The sequence below is a fragment of the Rhinatrema bivittatum genome, chromosome 2 (assembly GCF_901001135.1).
Source record: "Rhinatrema bivittatum chromosome 2, aRhiBiv1.1, whole genome shotgun sequence".
NCBI classification, from domain to species: Eukaryota; Metazoa; Chordata; class Amphibia; order Gymnophiona; family Rhinatrematidae; genus Rhinatrema; species Rhinatrema bivittatum.
The window spans coordinates 572667299-572686721 of NC_042616.1; the positions used below are offsets into that span (position 1 = coordinate 572667299).

At 46.0% G+C, this 19423-nt stretch overlaps 1 protein-coding gene across 1 annotated transcript in view; it reads left to right on the plus strand.

Annotated features, from left to right (window-relative positions):
- The window catches only part of LOC115085217, a 68320-nt gene extending 54429 nt beyond the window's left edge, over positions 1 to 13891 (plus strand). Inside the window, exon 7 of the mRNA XM_029590978.1 lies at positions 13773 to 13891. Within this exon, the coding sequence (XP_029446838.1) occupies positions 13773 to 13781 (9 nt within the window). The 3' untranslated portion in view covers positions 13782 to 13891. The remainder of the gene's footprint in view (positions 1 to 13772) is intronic.
- The last annotated feature ends 5532 nt before the right edge of the window (positions 13892 to 19423 follow it).

Sequence of the window (19423 nt, forward strand, 5' to 3'; positions counted from 1 at the left end):
GCCGATGACAATGTTACCGCCATCGACAGTGTCGACGCCGAGGAGACCAGTATCCACACTTGCATCGATGCCACCTATTATTTCATCGATGCAACCATCGACAGAGGAGACTGAGCCTCAAGATCTAGCTCTAATCCAACGTCTCCTACAAAAATATCACAAAGTCATCGATACAATTCCACAAAAACCCACGGATCAAGTTCCTCCACCAATTTACATCGATGACCCATTACCTGGACCATCAGGTATTCACCATCCACCCAGGTCAACCCCAAAGACTCCCTACAAAGATGATGATGAGGACTCTTGGGATGATCAAGGGACAAACACCTCTACTGAGGACTTTGTCAGACCCCTCGCCTCCAGAATCAAGAAAAAGGTCCCCACCAGAGGACTTATCTTTTTCCAGTTTTATTCAAGACATGGCGGACACAATACCTTTCAAGCTTTCATCAGAACAGGATTCTAGGCAACACACATTAGAAGTTCTGCAGTTTGTGGACCTGCCCAAACAAGTATTGGCGATTCCCATCCATGATGTGCTCCTGGATCTGCAGCACCGGATTTGGGAGCACCCATGTACTGTATCTGCAGTGAACAAACGTGTGGACACAACCTACCTAGTGCAACCAGCACCAGGATTTCAAAAAACACAACTACCACACCAGTCTGTGGTAGTAGAATCTGCTCAGAAAAAATCAAAGCGTGTCCGTCCACACTCCTCGACTCCTCCAGGGAAAGATCATCGCTTCCTCAACTCCTTTGGCAGGAATATTTACCAGGGTGCACTCCTATCTTCCAGAATCTCTGCCTATCAGCTGTACATGACACAGTATCAGAGAGATCTCTGGAAACATATGGAGGAATTCACAAATTCTCTACCTGCACAATTTCAGGAAGCAGCACAGGCCACAGTCACCAAAGGCCAGGAAGCAGGGAAGCATGAGGTAAGGGCTGCTTATGATAATTTTGACACTGCCTCAAGAACAGCAGCAGCAGGAATCACGGCACGCAGGTGGGCATGGTTAAAAGCCTCAGACCGCAGGCCTGAGGAACAGGAAAAGCTGGTAGATTTACCATGTCTCGGAGACAATTTGTTCGGAGAAAAGGTCCAGGATGCTGTTCAACAGCTCAAGGATCACACAGAGACCTTACAACAATTGTCCCAACTACCACAGGAGACATCAACACAGTCCTCTCGGCGCCTTCCTCGAAGGGACCCTAGGCGTTTTTATTACATACCAAGGAGGTACTACGCCCAACCTGCTGGAACTAGGCCTTCTAGGCCTACTCAACGTTCACAATCTAGACAGCCCAGAACAACCCACACTCAACCTCCTCCACAAACTGGTCCAGCAGCGGGTTTTTTAAGATCAAACCAGAGAACAGACCCACCTCCTGACCCCCCGACCAGACCTGCCAGTAGGGGGCAGAATATTCTATTTCCACTCAAATTGGACAAATATAACGTCAGACCAATGGGTACTCTCCATAGTGTCTCGAGGCTACAAACTAAATTTCCTCTCAATTCCTCCAGAATCTCCACCAACTTCCTGCCCACAACAAAATTCTCAACTAATTCAATTACAAATAGAATTATCCAACCTTCTGAGAGCCAGGGCCATTCAACCAGTGCCCCAGACACAGCAGGGCAGAGGATTCTATTCCAGATATTTCCTCATTCCAAAGAAAACTGGAGGCCTATGTCCCATTCTAGACCTCAGAAATCTCAACAAATTTCTGAAGAAAGAAAAGTTCAGGATGGTTTCTCTAGGCACCATGCTCCCTCTTCTGCAAACAGGAGATTGGCTTTGTTCTCTGGATCTTCAAGACACTTACGCTCATATTCCAGTATTCCCTCCTCATCGCAAGTACCTGCGCTTCATGGTAGGCCATCAACATTTCCAATACAGAGTACTACCATTCGGACTAGTCTCCACTCCCAGAGTATTTACAAAATGTCTAGCAGTATTAGCAGCACACCTACACAAGGAAAGTGTCCACGTATTCCCATATCTGGACGACTGGCTCATCAGAAGTCATTCTCAACAGGGAGTTCTTAACATCTCTAAATCGGACGATTGCTCTCCTTCACTCCATGGGTTTTCTCATCAACTATCAAAAATCCCACCTTACTCCGTCTCACCTACTTCAATTCATAGGAGCAGACTTGAACACAACCCTATCAAGGGCTTTTCTACCCGACAATCGAGCAGAGACACTTTCCCTTCTAGCAAAGTCCATTTACTCAAAGAATCAAGCGACAGCTAATCAGTTTCTAACTTTATTAGGCCACATGGCTTCCACGGTTCATGTCACTCCTATGGCACGACTAGCCATGAGAGTAACTCAATGGACTTTAAGGTCACAATGGATTCAAGCCGTCTAACCACTGCATTCTCCAATTCAAATAACCCACCAACTACGTTCTTCTCTACTTTGGTGGGCGAACAAGAACAATTTGTGCAAGGGCCTACCCTTCCAGCAACCAGTTCCACAGATAACTTTAACCACAGATGCATCCACGTTGGGTTGGGGAGCTCACATAAACAATCTCCAAACCCAAGGTACTGGGACAAAAAGCGCAGCAATGTTTCAAATAAACTTCCTGGAACTTCGAGCTATACGTTATGCGCTCCATGCATTCAAGGACTGCCTTTCACACAAGACTGTACTGATACAAATGGACAACACAGTTCCCATTTGGTACATCAACAAACAGGGAGGCACGGGCTCGTATCTCCTTTGTCAAGAAGCTGCACAGATTTGGGCCTGGGCCCTAACACACTCAATGTTTCTCCGGGCCACTTATCTGGCGGGCATTCAAAATGTACTGGCGGACTGACTCAGTCGTCAATTCCAACCACACGAATGGTCTCTAGATCCCTCGGTAGCGACCAGGATCTTCCAATGTTGGGGTCAACCGACAATAGACCTTTTTGCATCTCACCTGAATCACAAAGTGCACAAATTCTGTTCTTTACAAAAACAGAAGAACCAACCAACCAAGGACGCCTTTGCTCGCCCTTGGAACTCAGGCCTACTATACGCGTATCCTCCAATACCGCTCATAACCAAAACTTTAGTGAAACTACAACAGGACAAAGGGTCCATGATACTCATAGCCCCGAATTGGCCTCGACAAGTATTGTTTCCCACACTTCTAGACCTCTCAGTGAGGGAGCCGATTCGTCTGGGAGTAGCTCCCACTCTCATAACTCAGGATCAGGGTCGGTTGCGCCATCCCAACCTTCAATCCCTATCCCTGACAGCATGGATGTTGAAAGCTTGATATTACAACCACTCAATCTTTCAACCCATATATCTCAAGTGCTTATAGCTTCACGTAAACCTTCAACATGAAAGAACTACGCTTCCAAATGGAAGAGATTTACTTTGTGGTGCAAGCAAAACAACATCGATCCTTTCACTTGCCCTACAACTTCTTTACTAGACTACTTGTACCATCTTTCAGACTCTGGTCTCCAGACTTCATCTGTACGGGTACATTTAAGTGCAATTTCTGCTTACCATAACAAGATAGCAGGTGCACCAATCTCTACACAACCTCTTGTCAATAGATTTATGAGGGGTTTAACTCAACTTAAACCACCAATTAGACCTCCAGTCACACAATGGGATCTAAATATGGTTTTATCAAGGCTCATGCATTCTCCTTTCGAACCCATAGATTCCTGTGATCTAAAATTTCTCACATGGAAGACTATCTTCCTCATAGCCATTACATCAGCTAGACGGGTTAGCGAGTTACAAGCACTTGTCACATACTCACCCTATACAAATTTTCTACATGACAGAGTGGTATTCCGTACACATCCAAAATTCCTTCCCAAGGTAGTTATGGAATTTCACTTGAACTAATCCATTGTTTTACCGACATTCTTTCCAAGGCCTCATTCTCATCAAGGAGAAAGGGCCTTACATACCTTGGATTGCAAGCGTGCTCTATCTTTCAACTTAAAGCGCACTGCAGTCCACAGGAAATCCAATCAACTCTTTGTTTCCTATGACCCAAACAAACCAGGTAAAGCAGTGGGTAAACATACTCTATCCAACTGGCTAGCAGACTGCATACAATTTTGTTATGAAAAGGCAGGCCTTCCTCTCCAAGGGCGAGTAAAAGCACATTCAGTAAGAGCAATGTCAACTTCAGTAGCACACTATTGTTCAGTGCCAATTCTTGACATATGTAAAGCAGCAACATGGAGTTCTCTTCACACCTTTGCAGCTCATTACTGTTTGGATAAACAAGGACGACAAGATTCAACCTATGGACAATCTGTCTTAAAGAACTTGTTTCCAGTTTAACCCCAACTCCTTCTACATCCAACCTGCTGTGATCTTCGGCTGACTCATTTCAACAACAATGCTTCAGTAGTTATTCACTACAAAATGACTCAGCCTATAGCTTGCTAATCACCCATATGTGAGGACTAGCATCCTGCTTATCCTGGGATAAAGCAAAATTGCTTACCTTGTAATAGGTGTTATCCCAGGACAGCAGGATGTAGTCCTCACAGAACCCACCCGCCACCCCGCGGAATTGGGTCTCATACCTTTTATTATTTTATTTTTGCTAAAGCTCATTGCTACATAAGAGACTGAAGAGAGACACCTGTGGCAGAGAATATCATGGCATGCTGGGCATGCTCAGTGGCCTCACTGGGCCAGTCAAACGTTTCTAGAAACTTTGACAGAAAGTTTTCCCGCACTAGGGCTCCGTTAGTGACGTCACCCATATGTGAGGACTACATCCTGCTGTCCTGGGACACCTATTACAAGGTAAGCAATTTTGCTTTTCCTGACGTCTCTCGTGCTACACAAGCACGACGGAAGCAATTCTTGTCATATAAACAATCAGTTTTAGATATTGGGGCTAGTTTCTTTTTAAAATTCCCCTGTAAGTGCCAGATAATGTATCAAAATAACAAATTTGTATTTCTTGATCCAATGCACTTAGAGCGTTTTATAAGGGATAAGCCTTCAGTAAATACGTAAGTTGATTAGGAAAGGATTGTAAAATAGAAATGTATCAGCTTACCTGTTCTAACATTCCCCCTTGATGTGGGCTAGATAACCTTAAATATGTGTTATGATGTATGTGGAGATTCTTGTTTTCTTTGGAATTCTTGATTATATCATTTGTTTTAAATGTTATACTCAATAAAAAAAAAAAAAAAAAAAAAAGCACATAAGTCATACGGTTCTGTAAGACGCACTGACAAAGATTTAGGGGGAAAAAAAGTGACTTATACAATGGATAACATGGTAATTTAAAATTAAGGTTTTAATAAAAGAATCTTAACAAGAGAACTAGTAAACAGGGCACATCCAAAGCCAGGAAAACAAAAGGCACTCATGGGCCTATATTCAAATTCTGTACATATGGAAATAATTTGTATTCATTAAGGCCCAGCTTCTGTGCAGGTCTTTTGTGAGACCTCATCTGAAATTCTGTGTTCAGTTCTGGAAGCCATACCTCAGAAACGACACAGAGAAGATAGACCCGGTCCAGAGAAAGGCAACCAAAATCATTATCATGTTTAAACCCACATATCTGTGATACACCATGTAAGTGTGGAGTAAAAAAGAGCAAATCATGTTTCTCACAAAAAGGGAATTATGAAATAAAGAACAAAACAAACATAACACATCAAAACTGTAAAGATAGGCTACCTTGGTGGCAGTGCTGCTATGTGAACCACCTGATCTGATTCCTGGGCCAGGCTTCTGCTTTTTGGGTTGGCTGGGGCAGAGAGGCTGTGGAAGCAGCATGTACAGTTCCTGAAAGAAGGGGAGCCTTTGTAAATCACTCAACTGCAACACCTAGTGGACAGGATCCATGTTAATTGCACTCTGGTGGGAGCAGCAGTGTGTGGCCCCTGGCCGAAGACCATTGGTACAATGACTAGACTAAGTGAGTTGGAACAGGTTATGAATTAGGAAAAAAAAACCTGGGTAGCTGTCAATAAAGGCGTATGGCACCACAGCCCAAAGGAAGCTGGTTTTGACTGACCAGGAGATCAAAAAGGGCAGAAAGAAACTTCCAGGCTGCAGAGACTAAACCTACCATATGTATGTTTCAACTATCAAGAGTCTGTATCAAGGTAACATATTAGACAAAGTAATTTTATGCAGAATAAATTTGAATGATAATCACTGAAAACCACCACGGATCAGCATGTGAGATATTGATGGAACTTCAGTACAGTTGTGTTTAAATTACACAGTTGCTATGCATGCTAAATTATTAAGAACTACTCAGTGACAAAACTTAATTTCAGCAGACAATTGTGTGTTGTCACACTGTACATGTATTTTGGCAATGCTAGAGGACATAAATCCTTGATCCTTCCATGTCCATCTTCCCCTAAACAGTTTTAACAGACTCTTTAGTTACGAGCTCTTAGGTTCTAAGTCTGTTGAAGTATCTAGTAGCACTCCAGCAGGGAAGGTTTGTTAAGTTCCAGGCTGCCACAAAGTCCATATTTTGGGTCTTCCTGGGCAACCTACTCCGTAACAAAGGCAGCAAACCCCAGAGAAATCAGTCCAGCACCAGGATTTCTATAATTATTTATGATATATTACTGTCTGGGCATAGTCGCTTCTGGAACAGGTAGAGCAGATTCTTCCTAGGCCTTCTTAGCTATGTCAGGCTTTCCAAACCTTAGGCTTGCTGCATGTCTAGACAGTTTCCTCTGCCAATTTACATTAGCTGAACTCTCCTCAGGCTCTAATAAACTTAGTTGGTCTTGAGATTTTTTTTTTTTTTGTATCTACTTGATTATTGGTACCATCTGGGTTCAAATGGTTTGAAGTCCAGCCTCAATGACTGCCTATGATTCTTTCCTCAGGAACCCTTCTCAAACCAAGTACTTCACAAGCATCCAACCTATTAGCCACTTGCTTCTCGCTGGTGTTCTAGTATGTTTTTTAGTTTCCAATTTTATTTTTTGGCTTTCTGTTGAAATGTGAAAGTGTTGTTCCCTACTCTTTAAGGCAGGGCTGGGCAATTTTGGTCCTCGAGGGCCACCAGCTGGTTGAGTTTTTAGGATATCTCTAATGAATATGTATAAGAAAAAGTTGAGATAGTGTGCATGCAAATATATCTCATGCATATTGATTGGTGGCATCTTCAAAACCTAACTCCTCTCAGTGCTCCAGTGGGAGCACTGAGAGGAGAGAATCACCTTGCTGGTGGCTGAAAGGATTCAGTAAGTTTTGCTTGAGAAATGTTCTTTTTTAAAAGTATTGGGGCGAAGTTAACTATTGGGGAATATTATTTAGTGTGTTTGTGCTTTTAATAGTAAGGCAGTGAATAAACAGAAGTTAGACTGTATTTTTAAATAGTCAGTCAGTAAAGCAGAAGTTAGTGTTTGTATATTAAAAAAAAAAAAAAAAGGTAGCCAGAAGCTAGAAATAAGCTAGAAGCAGTGTATACCTGCTGTGATCTCTGTGAGGAGATAGCAATCTGTTGTCAAAGCTCTGTTGTTAAAGTTGGTATTTAGCAATCTGTAGTTATATAGAATAGTTGTGGGTGGATCCTTGGACCATTGCAGGTGACCACGCCCTCGGGGGCAATCCCGAGAGGGACCACTGGTCAGGCTTAGTGTAGAAGACAGACACACACTAGTTCTTTTATTAGACAATATGGTAAACCACCAGAGGTGGCAGTAGTGAGCTGGAAGCACCTGGCTGGGCTGTAGTCCCTCAGGTAATGGAACAGCGATCACAGGGTGGCTGAGCTGTAGAGAAACTAAGACAGTGAGTAGGCAGTATATGCAGAGTTCTGAAACAAGTCCTTAATGGTAACACTCACACAATAGTCTCTTAAGGCAGCCCAGGAGATGGTATACATTAGGCTCTTGAGGAGCGAGTACCTGGACCCAGGGAAAGCTCTGAGAGATAGATGGAAACTCACAATGTTTTAAGCAGCGATGACTTCTTAGCAGAAGTGGTATTCAGGAGCAAGTCCAGGACGTGGGCCCTCGAGGAGCGAGTACCGGTTCCGGACAGTGACCTGCAAAGAAAAAGAGAAAGCGAGGCCCCCGAGGAGCGGGTACCTCTAGTGAAGTCCAAGGAGGCAGAGTAGCTAGGGTCACGGAGAATAAATCCCATCCGCAGTGACCAGGAGGAAGCGAACCCTTGCTATCTCATCTTGTTAGCGAAAACTGAGACCTTAAATATCTGGAGCTGGTGACATCATCTCAGGGGGATGCCCCTGAGGTTTGCGCCAATGCTGGTACATAGTCGGGCCGCGCGCGCCCTTAGGCATCTGGTCAACATGGCGGCTTGCAGTGTCGAGCCGGTCTGGGAACGCCGGAGGAGGACGGCCTGGAGATGCCGCAGCAGCTAGCCTTCCATCAACCCCGAAGGGAGTCGCCAACAAGGTAAGGTGGGCGGAGCAGAGACGTCGGACAGCGACGGACACAACAATTCCTAAGTAAAAAGGTTGAAATGTTCAGTTCAGTTACTCACCTTGGAAAGGTGGTAAAGTTGTGTGATTGATTTAAGTACCATCATTTGTTAATCAGAACAGTAGTGAGTCACTCAGGACAACTAACTGTAGTGTAAATCTCCAAAGGGATTGTTTTGCACTAATTTACCTTAGAAGTACAATATATATTGCAAGGGAAGAGCTCAGTAACCCACAATCCAGTGGGAGCACCGAGAAGATAGGATCACCTTGCTGGTGCCTGAAAGGAATCAGTAAGTTTTGCTTGGGAAAAATTCTTTTTTAAAAGTATTGGGGCGAAGTTAACTATTGGGGAATATTATTTAGTGTGTTTGTGCTTTTAATAGTCAGTAAGGCAGCAAATAAACAGAAGTTAGACTGTTTGTATTTTTAAATAGTCAATTTTGTAAGGAACTGGGGAACCTTTTGGGGAAGGGGGAGTCTCTTCCAAAGGGATGGGCTCCACCTTAACCAGGGTGGAACCAGACTGCTAGCAGTAACCTTTAAAAAGGAGATAGAGCAGCTTTTAAACTAGAACAAAGGGGAAAGCCGACAGTCGCTCAGCAGCGCATGGTTCAGAGAGAGGTATCTTCAAAGGATACTAATGACACATTAGAATTAGGCAAGAAAGAATAAATTGATTGCTTCACCTTGCTACGGACCTACTATCAACAACAAAATCAACTGCCCACCAAATTCGAATTTTTCTGGGACACTTAGCAGCAGCAATTAATGAAATTCCCCATACCCAACTCCATATGTGTCATCTTCAATGGGGATTGAAAGCACAGTGGATTCAGTTCCTGATGCCCATGTAGACAGCGATAACAATCACGAAATCCATGGCAAAGGAAATCAACTGTTGGTTAAATACAAATGATCTAACAGTGGGATCTCCTCTTCAAGACCCAGTTCAAGACTTAATCCTAACAATAGATGCCTCAACACAAGGTTGGGGAGTGCACCTACTGCATTACAAAACGCAAGGACTATGGACACAAGTTGAAAGATTATATCAAATCAACCTTTTGGAGCTTAGAACCATGAGGATTGCAATTGATCCAAAACTCTACTGCACGTATACTATATAACCTGACACGAAGAGATCACATATCACCATCTTTACAACAACTTCACTGGCTTCCAATACCATATAGGATTTCTTACCAAATTTTAACAATAATTCATGGTTTATTATATAATGAAAATTCAGTATGGTTATGCTCGCTGCTCAGAATTTATAAACCATCCAGACAATTGCAATCCTTGGATAAATGTATTTTAGAAGTACCTTCAGTAAGAAATGCAAGACTGAATATAACTCAAGAAAGAGCCTTTTCAGTGGCTGGACCATGACTTTGGAATTCAATACCTGACTATATTAGATTATCACATAATAAACAAGAATTCAAAAAATTGTTAAAGACTTATCTTTATAAATGCGCTTACAATCTGAATAATTGACTTTTGCAATTATAAAATAATCCAATAAGAGATAATATCTGTTTATTCTCTCGAACATTAATTTAATACAATTCTAGTACTGTTTTATTTTACACTATGTTTTCTGGCTTAAGGTAATATCATAGAATGCCCAGCTTTAAACCGTGTTTTAATTGTCTTGTTCTATTACTGATATCATTTTTGGATGGTTTTTTCATTATATCATTATGAATTGCAGTGTTAGACTATACCGCATGTTATGTTAACTTTGTTTTGATTGTGTTTTATTTTAATGAACATCATTTGTTTGATTTTGTTAGATATTTTAAATTATGTATGTTTCCTGTAAACCGCCTAGACGGCCAGATCCTGGCTATTTTGCGGTATACAAAAACTTTTAAAATAAATAAATAATAAAATAAAAGTTTTCATACATCTTTTGAGAGGTCAAACATACACACGGACAATCTACTTAAACAAACAAGTAGGGTCAGGTTCCTGGTCTTTATGCAGGGAAGCCATCTGGATATGGGAGTGGGCTCTCCAAAATTCAATAATGTTGAAGGCAACTTATTTACCAGGTGTAGCCAATACATTAGCCGACTGCCTCAGCAGAATATTTCACCCCCACAAATGGTCACTGAACCAAGCAGATACAAACAAAATATTCCTCCAGTCGGGGTCACCCTTGGATAGACCTTTTCGCAACAGAACAAAATCGAAAAGTTCGACAATTCTGCTCAGTACATCCCAGCCCCATCAGGTACAGACAGGATGCTTTTCTGATGTCATGGTTGCAGGGCCTTCTTTATGCATTTACACCAATTCCTCTCATATCAAAGACAGTTTAGAAACTATTCAAGACCGATCACAAATGATACTCATAGCTCCTGCATGGCCGAGACAACCCTGGTACGCTTATCTAGTACAGTACTCTGAAACAGAGCCTTGGAATCTCGGTCAAGATCCAAATCTCCTATTGTGGAAGTCGACCATGGCCTTTAAGTGAGCAACCGCGTGATATTTGAAAATATTAGGTACCCCCAAGCTTCCATTTAATTTTGGTTGGAATAATACCATTCTGGAAATGCGGGGTGGCCAACCTTTCCAGATGAAAGAAAAGATCTTCCTTTGCAGATGTTGCAAATATCCCACTGGGACATTACACGGCAGGGTTTGGAATAGATATTCTATCTTTGGGATTAAGGATATTTTGACCACTGCAATCCGCCCAAGCCAAGATATAGTTAACCTATCCCAGCGTGCCAGGTCTTGTTCTAATTTCCTAATCAGTGGTCCATAATTTAATTTGGAGCAATTTAGCGTAATCTGCCCCCACCATAACTCCCAGATATTTCATGGCCAATCGAGCCCATTGGAAGGGAAACCTCCTTTAAAGACTACCCAGTTCGTCCCCCGCTAAATAAATGGGAAGCAACTCTGACTTATCTATATTAATTTTAAATCCTGATACTTTTCCATATACTTCAAGCTCCTGCACCACTACGCTTAGGGAGGAAGCTGGCTCGGTCAATGTAAACAAAATATCAGCATATAGGGATATTTTGTATTGTTTCCCCTCCATGGAGATTCCTTTAATATCCGATTGTCATCTAATCCTTTCGGCCAGTGGTTCAATATAAATCACAAATAGCGGTGGTGACAATGGGCAGCCTTGTCTTATACCATGCTGCACCTCAAAAGTTTTGGAATACTCCCCATTAATCTTAATACAAGCCCGTGGTTTCTTATATAATACCGTGACCCAATTGCAAAAATATTCTCCAAGCCCCATTTTCCCCATTACTTGAAAAAGAAAAGACCAATGCACATGGTCAAACGCCTTCTCGGCATCTACACCGAATAAGACTGAAGATGTCTTCGTGTGTTTAGCGTAGTGTGTGAGGTTAATAATCTTACAGACATTATCACCTGGCATCCGTCCAGGCATAAAATCCCCTTGATCCTCATGGACCAGCATTGTAATAACAAAACTTAAATGTTTGGCCAGGATCTTAACTTGCAATTTCAAGTAAATGTTTATAAGAGATATAGGTCTGTATGAACTGCATTTGGTCACATCTTTTCCCGGTTTGGGGAGAATAGTAATGCCCATAGTCGGACTGATTCAGTAAAGTCCGCGGGAGAGCGGGCAAACGCCTGCTCTCCCGGCGCGCGCACAGGCCACTCTCCTCTGCGCGCGATTCAGTATGCTAATTAGGCCTGACGGTAAAACCAGGTAAAAGGAGGCGCTAGAGACACTAGTGCGTCCCTAGCGCCTCCTTTTGGACCAGAGCAGTGGCTGTCAGCGGGTATGACAGCTGACGCTCAATTTTGCCGGCGTTGGTTCTCGAGCCCACTGACAGCCCATGAGAGGAAACCGGACACCGGCAAAATTGAGCGTCCGGTTTTCAACCCGACAGCCGCGGTCCGACTTCAAATTTTCTTTTTTTTTTTTTTACTTTTGGAAAGTTTCGGGACCTCCGACTTAATATCGCCATGATATTAAGTCGTAGGGTGCACAGAAAAGCAGTTTTTACTGCTTTTCTGTGCACTTTCCCGGTGCCCAAAGAAATTAGCGCCTACCTTTGGGTAGGCGCTAATTTCTGAAAGCAAAATGTGCGACTTGGCTGCACATTTTGTTTTCTGAATCGCGCGGGAATACCTAATAGGGCCATCAACATGCATTTGCATGTTGGGGGCGCTATTAGGTTCGGGGGATTGGACGCACGTTTTCGGCCCCTTACTGAATAAGGGGTAAGGAAAAACGCGCGTCCAATGGTGGGTTAACAGTGCGCTCCATCGGAGCGCACTGTACTGTATCGGCCCGAATGTTAGAAGCTGCTAACAGAGAACCATCGGATCTGAGGTGGTTAAACATTTCCACCAATGGGCCTGCTAACACTTCTTTAAACTTCTTATAAAACAAAGCAGCAAAGCTGTCTAGGCCCGGGGCCTTTCCTGTTTTCAGTTCCCCTATTGCTGCCAACACTTCGCCGTTGTAATCTGATCTCCTAGCTTTTGAGCAGCTTCTTTATCTAAACAGGTAAAAGAACATTTGCCAAAAAAGGATCAATACTGGAGTCCAGAATATTGATATCCCTACTATACAACGAAGCATAAATTTGGTTAAATCTGCTCCTAATTTTGTCCTCCTCTTCCACCATTATTCCCCTTTCGTCTTTGATTTTTGTTATTTGTGATTGCAGCATTTTCATCTTTAATGTGTGCGCTAACAGCCTGCTGGCTTTATTACCATGCTCATAGTGTGTATGTTCAAGTAGGTCCATTTTATATACCAAGACTTCCATCTCTATCGCCCTCATCTTATAGCAGATATCTCTTAATTCCTGGAGTACTCGTTGGGAGTGCTTCTGTTTATGAAGTAGTTCAGCTTGTCACAAATGGATGGCAAGCTGTTGTTTTAAGCTATCCTTAACCTTCTTTTTATGAGAGGCTATAGAAATCAATCGTCCTCTGAGTACCGCTTTCATGCAGTCCGAGTACAACCGGATTCACCTCTGGAGTTTTGTTAAGTTGAATGTACTCCAGGATTGCCAAGCGCATTTGTGCCTCTATGTCTTTATCCTTTAGAAGGGAGTCATTTAATTTCCAATAGGGCAGCCCCTCACTCAACGGAGCACTCCTCATTTCCCACCATATTGGGGCATGATCTGACCAGGAAATGTTCCCTATCCCTGCCTCCTTAGTTAGCAATACCAGGGAGTGATCAAAAAGGAAGAAGTAAATTCTCAAATATACATAATTGGGTATAGAATGGAAAGTATAATCCTGTTCTGAGTAATGTTTGTCTCTCCAGACATCTATTAAATGGATCTTGTCTACGCCACAGATCTCTTGAACACCCGGTGACGGAGGAAGACACCTGAAATGAACACTTGCATGGCGAATATCCATAAGGCTGTGGCCTTTACATGAAGGAGAATGGTTAATTGAGTCTTACAGATGAATATAAAGACTGTGGATGGATTTTATGATGTGATTTATTCTATAGGTGGTGGCCGGGGACTGGAGGGGAAGCGGGTGCGCGTCCATCCTCCTGGAAAGACACCACTGTGGTGGTGGTGGACATGGTATGATGGGGAGGGTAAGGGAGGGATTCAAGGGGGGGGGGGTTAAGGGGAGGGGGAGGGATGCTATAGGCTAAGTAGAAGGTGTATATTATGCATTGGATAATTGCTTTAATGATCCGAAGGTATTATGCACCCCGGTTTAGGAGTTCTTGTCTGCCACAAAGGTTGTGTGCTCAAATGGTCTACTCATGGCTTCTATTAAGTTTGTTTCGTTAAATGTTAAAGGTCTAAATTCTCCCTATAAAAGGAATATGCTGTTCAAGGAACAGCTCTCTCTGAAGGCCTCGATTGCCTTTATTCAGGAAACCCACCTGCGGAAAAGAGATGAGAGATTATTGTTTTCTCCCCACTTTAGTCATATTATTCTCGCAGCAAAGCCGCGATTAAAGTAAAAGTGGCACTCAGCCATGCTGATTACAGATGGGGCAATTGGAGCTCCCAGAGGCCGTAAAAGCAGGCAGATGGGGGGCCGCAGGAGCCAAGGGATATCCCAACAGTCAGAAGAAAGGCTTGAGTGTTGTGGCATATTTTTCTAAAATAAATGTTTGCTGCTTCAGTGTGGCTGAGAAGGCAGAGGCAGCCTTGGGAAATCTGCCACTGCGAAATTAAAGGGGAACAAAGCATTGGAGCTCTAGGCAAAGTGTGTGTGAGAGACAGAGACTGGGCAGAGAGGTGACTGGGCTGTGTGTGTGAGACAGAGTCTGGGCAGGGAGGTGACTGGGGTGTGTGTGTGAGACAGAGTCTGGGCAGGGAGGTGACTGGGGTGTGTGTGAGAGACAGACTGGGCAGGAGGTGACTGGGGTGTGTGTGTGAAAGAGACTGGGCAGGGAGGTGAAGGGTGTGTGTGAGAGAGACAGGGCAGGGAGGTGACTGGGGGGGGTGTGTGTGTGTGTGAGAGAGAGAGAGAGACTTGGCAGGGAAGTGACTAGGTTATGTGTGAGAGACGGAGACTGGGCAGGGAGTTGACTGGGGTCTGTGTGAGACAGAGACTGGTTGTAGGGTTTAATTGGGGTGTGTGTGTGAGTGACTTGTGAGCCCTAAAGAAGAGGAACGTGAGGACAGAGCTTCAGCAGCTGCTGCTGCTCCTGGTATGTGCTTTCAAGGGAAAGGAGTAGGAGAGTTGCTGGAGAGTGTAAGTAAAGGTGGCATTTTAAGTGTATTTTTCTTGATTGACTGCCATTTTAATTGAGTATTCCCTGTACGTACCAGGATCAGTCCAGACTGCTGGGTTATGCCTCCCCTCCAGCAGATGGAGTCAGAGAGAAAACTGAAAGCACCCCCTAGATATACTGGTGTGCCACCTGCCATCCTTCAGTATTTCCTCTGACTCCAGCAGATTGAGAGGCATAACCTGCGGTCCTGTCTGTTCTGACTAAAACAATCTTTCAGGTGTTCTTTATGATTTTTATAACTGTGCTGGCTAGATCAACTGGTTTTATTCTCTTCCTTGCTTAGTGTAAAAAAAAAAAAAAAGTTGATATTTTTGTAGCAGTTGTTTGTTGGTTTTGCTAGCGCAGCGTACAGGCAGGCACTGAGAGCTTGGCTCTCATTGTTTTACCCGGATTAGTGTCCCTTTTGGTCTTGGGGGAAAGTTTACCGGTGGGGCCGGTCACCCTCCCCCCCCCCCCCCCCCCCAGAAGTACAGTGATTCCAGACTTTGATCTGAAGAGGGCTTTCCTTGGAAAAAAAAGAAAGAGAGTGAATAAAAAGTGGATGCAGGACACATAAGCCCTGTTGGTAGCAGGCAGTGATCCATTTCCAGCCCTAGCCTGCCGCGCTGGTAATTAGCCTGACCAGGGACTCCGGAGGGGGTGGAGGTTTTCACCCGGCGTTAGAGGCGCTTGCACAGGGCTCCTATTTTTGGCGCACTTTTCTTCTGCCTCCTCGATGCCGCGTTCTTCGGCCTGCACGGCCTGCGGTAGGGCGGGGCGCTACTCTCCCGGGAGGATCTCTGCTCCCGCTGCATTCCCGGGGGCGAGGGACCCTCCCTGGGGCCGAGCACAGCCCGCAGCGGCGCGGATCCGTCCTCCTTGGCGCGGCTGAGGAAGCTGTCGGCGCCGCGATCGTCGGCCCCGCCTCCCAGTGAGGTGGAGCCGGCGGCCATCTTGTCCACGAGGCAGCATGTTGATTCTGCCTCTGAGGAGGAGGATTTTCCTCCGCTTTCACCGCCGGCTTTGAGTCCTCATAGTGGCTCCGAATTTGATGCCCCAAGAGCCCCCCCCCTCCGGTGCGTCCCGTGGGGGGATCAATTAAAAGGAAGGTGCCTTTCTCCTCCAAGTTTGTGCTGTTGATGCACCAGGCTTTTTTGGGGGCAGAAGCAGGCTGGGAGCCAGACGAACCCCCCCCTCTAAAAGTGCCTAAGGTGTCCTCGCTGCAGGACAAATCGGGAGACCAGGAAAAGGCTGAAGCTCCGGGCAAATCAGGAGCTTTTCCTGGTCTCCCGATTGTCGGCACCCCCAAGGGTGTTCCCTTGGGGGTGCCGACGATCCGGGGTTCCCGGATCTCATCGGATGGGGCAGGGGCCGACATCTCCGACGCTCAGGGGTCTCTCGAAGGGGACGACCCCCTGGTTTTACGCCTGTTTGGCAGGGACGAGCTGAACTATTTGATTCTTCATGTTTGAAGGAGCTGGAGATCCCAGCGCCGCAGCAGGACACGGATACTTCCACTGGGGACGTAGCTATGGCGGGTCCGAGAGCCCCCCCACAAACCTTTCCCTTGCACTCTAAGGTATTACAGATCGTATCTAAGGAATGGGAGGTTCCAGAGGCATCCCTGCGCGTTAGCAGGGCAATGAATAAATTATCCTCTGCCCTCGGATTCGTTAGAGATTTTTAAGGTCCCTTCGGTGGACTCGGCAGTCACTGCGGTGGTTAAGCATACTACCATTCCCGTCACGGGAGGGGTAGCCTTGAAAGATCTCCAGGACCGGAAGTTAGAGGTCCTATTAAAGCGCATTTTTGAGATAGCGGCTTTAGGAGTCCGGGCTGCGGCTTGTAGCAGTATGGTCCAGAGGGCCACACTGCGCTGGGTGCAACAATTACTAACCACCCAAGAACTCCCGCCGGAAGAGGCGGAGCAGGCCAATTGTGTGGAAGCGGCGGTTGCTTATACAGCGGATGCCCTGTATGATTTGCTAAGGACCTCGGCCCGCACTATGTCCTCGGCTGTTGCGGCCAGACGACTATTGTGGCTCCGTCGTTGGTCGGCAGATGCCTCTTCTAAGTCGCGACTAGCTTCTTTTCCCTTTAAGGGGAAGTTGTTGTTTGGTGAGGAGTTGGATCAACTCATCAAAGACTTGGGAGAGAATAAGGTGTATAAGTTGCCGGAGGACAAGCCCCGACAATTGTGGTCTTTCGGAAACACGTGGTCCCGATTTCGAGGGCAACGCCGGTTTCGCACGGGAAGGGGTGGATCTTTTCCCCAAAGGCAGCAGGGCCCCAGGTCTCAGTCTTGGACTCCTTCCTTTCGAGGCAGACGACCACAACGAATGGGTTCCTCGCAGGGTTTGGCCACAGGCAAACCTGCGCAATGAAGGCGCGCGGGCCCATTCCTCCTTCCCACGCATCGGAGGCCGGTTATCCCAGTTTTGGGAGGAATGGGTCAAGATCACTTCAGACCAGTGGGTCCTCGACGTGGTGTGTCACGGTTACGAGTTGGATTTTGCTCGGCCCCTCCGGGATCTTTTTATGATATCTCCTTGCGGTCCTCCAGAAAAGCAACTGGTAATAGGCCAAACCGTGGCCCGGTTACGATCCCTGGGGGAAGTGGTGCCCGTTCCGCCGGACGAGACCAGAACAGGTCGGTATTCCATTTACTTCCTGGTTCCAAAGAAGGAAGGTACGTTCCGGCCAATTTTGGATTTGAAGAGAGTAAACAGGGCCTTGTGCGTTCCCCGTTTTCGCATGGAAACTCTTCGATCTGTTATTGCGGCCGTCCACAGGGGAGAATTTTTGGCTTCTTTGGATCTGGCCGAGGCGTATCTTCACATTGGGATCAGGGAGCGCCACCAGAGGTACCTGAGGTTCATGGTGCTCGGGGAACACTTTCAGTTTTGCGCCCTCCCGTTCGGGTTAGCCACAGCTCCGAGAGTGTTTACCAAGGTTCTCATCGTAGTCGCAGCCTTCCTGCGCCGTCAGGGAGTATTGGTGCATCCCTACCTCGACGATTGGCTTATCCGGGCGAAGTCGGAGGACTCGTGCAAGCGAGCAGTCCAGGTGGTGGTTCAGCAACTGCAGTCGCTAGGTTGGGTAGTCAACTTTGCAAAGAGCCAGCTGGTTCCGAGTCAGTGTTTGGAATTTTTGGGAGCACGTTTCGATACCTTGGTGGGCAAGGTATACCTGACTCAGCAGAGACTGGAGAACCTGATGCTTCAGGTACAGAACCTACTGGATCTCCCCTTACCTACGGCATGGGATTATTTGCAGGTCATTGGACATACGGTTTCTACTCTGGAAATGGTGCCGTGGGCTTTTGCGCATATGCGTCCTTTGCAAACCGCTCTTCTTTCTCGCTGGGACCAGAAAACCGGGGATTACGGTGCTCAGTTGCCGCTGATGGAACCGGCTCGGTCCAGTCTAGCTTGGTGGTTGATCCCGGACCACCTCTTGCAGGGGGTAGATCTCGATCCTTCTCAGTGGGTGGTAGTGACGACGGATGCCAGTCTAACGGGCTGGGGAGCGGTCTGTCAATCAAGAGCGGTACAGGGAACGTGGTCCCCTCGCCAGGCCTCTTGGTCCATCAACCGTCTGGAGACCAGAGCGGTACGTCTAGCCTTGCGCCACCTTCTGCCCCTGGTATGCGGTCGAGCCAGGGCGGTACAAGAAGTTGACCGGTGGCGACCGAAGCAGCGTTGTTGATGACCTGGGCGGAGCGTTATCTGTCCCGCATCTCGGCCACCCACATTGCAGGCGTAGACAACGTTCAGGCGGATTATCTCAGCCGACAACACTTGGACCCCGGAGAGTGGGAGCTCTCGGCCGAGGCAATGAGTCTCATCACCCTACGATGGGGCATTCTGCACCTAGACCTGATGGCGACTCGGCACAATGCAAAGATGTTTCTTCAGCCGAAGGCGAGAGCACGGGTCGGAAGGAGTGGATGCACTCGTGCTTCCATGGCCTCGTCACGTCCTCCTCTATGTATTTCCTCCATGGCCTCTGATCGGCAAGGTGTTAAGACGCATAGAATCGCATCATGGTCTGGTGATTTTAGTGGCCCCGGAGTGGCCAAGAAGACCATGGTTCGCGGATCTGGTTCATCTTGCGACGGACGGGCCTTTACGTCTCAGTCATCTTCCGAACCTCCTTCGGCAAAGGCCGGTATTTTTAGATCTGGCGGATCGCTTTTGTCTGGTGGCTTGGCTTATGAAAGGAGACAATTAAGGGAAAAGGGTTATTCTGAGCCTGTC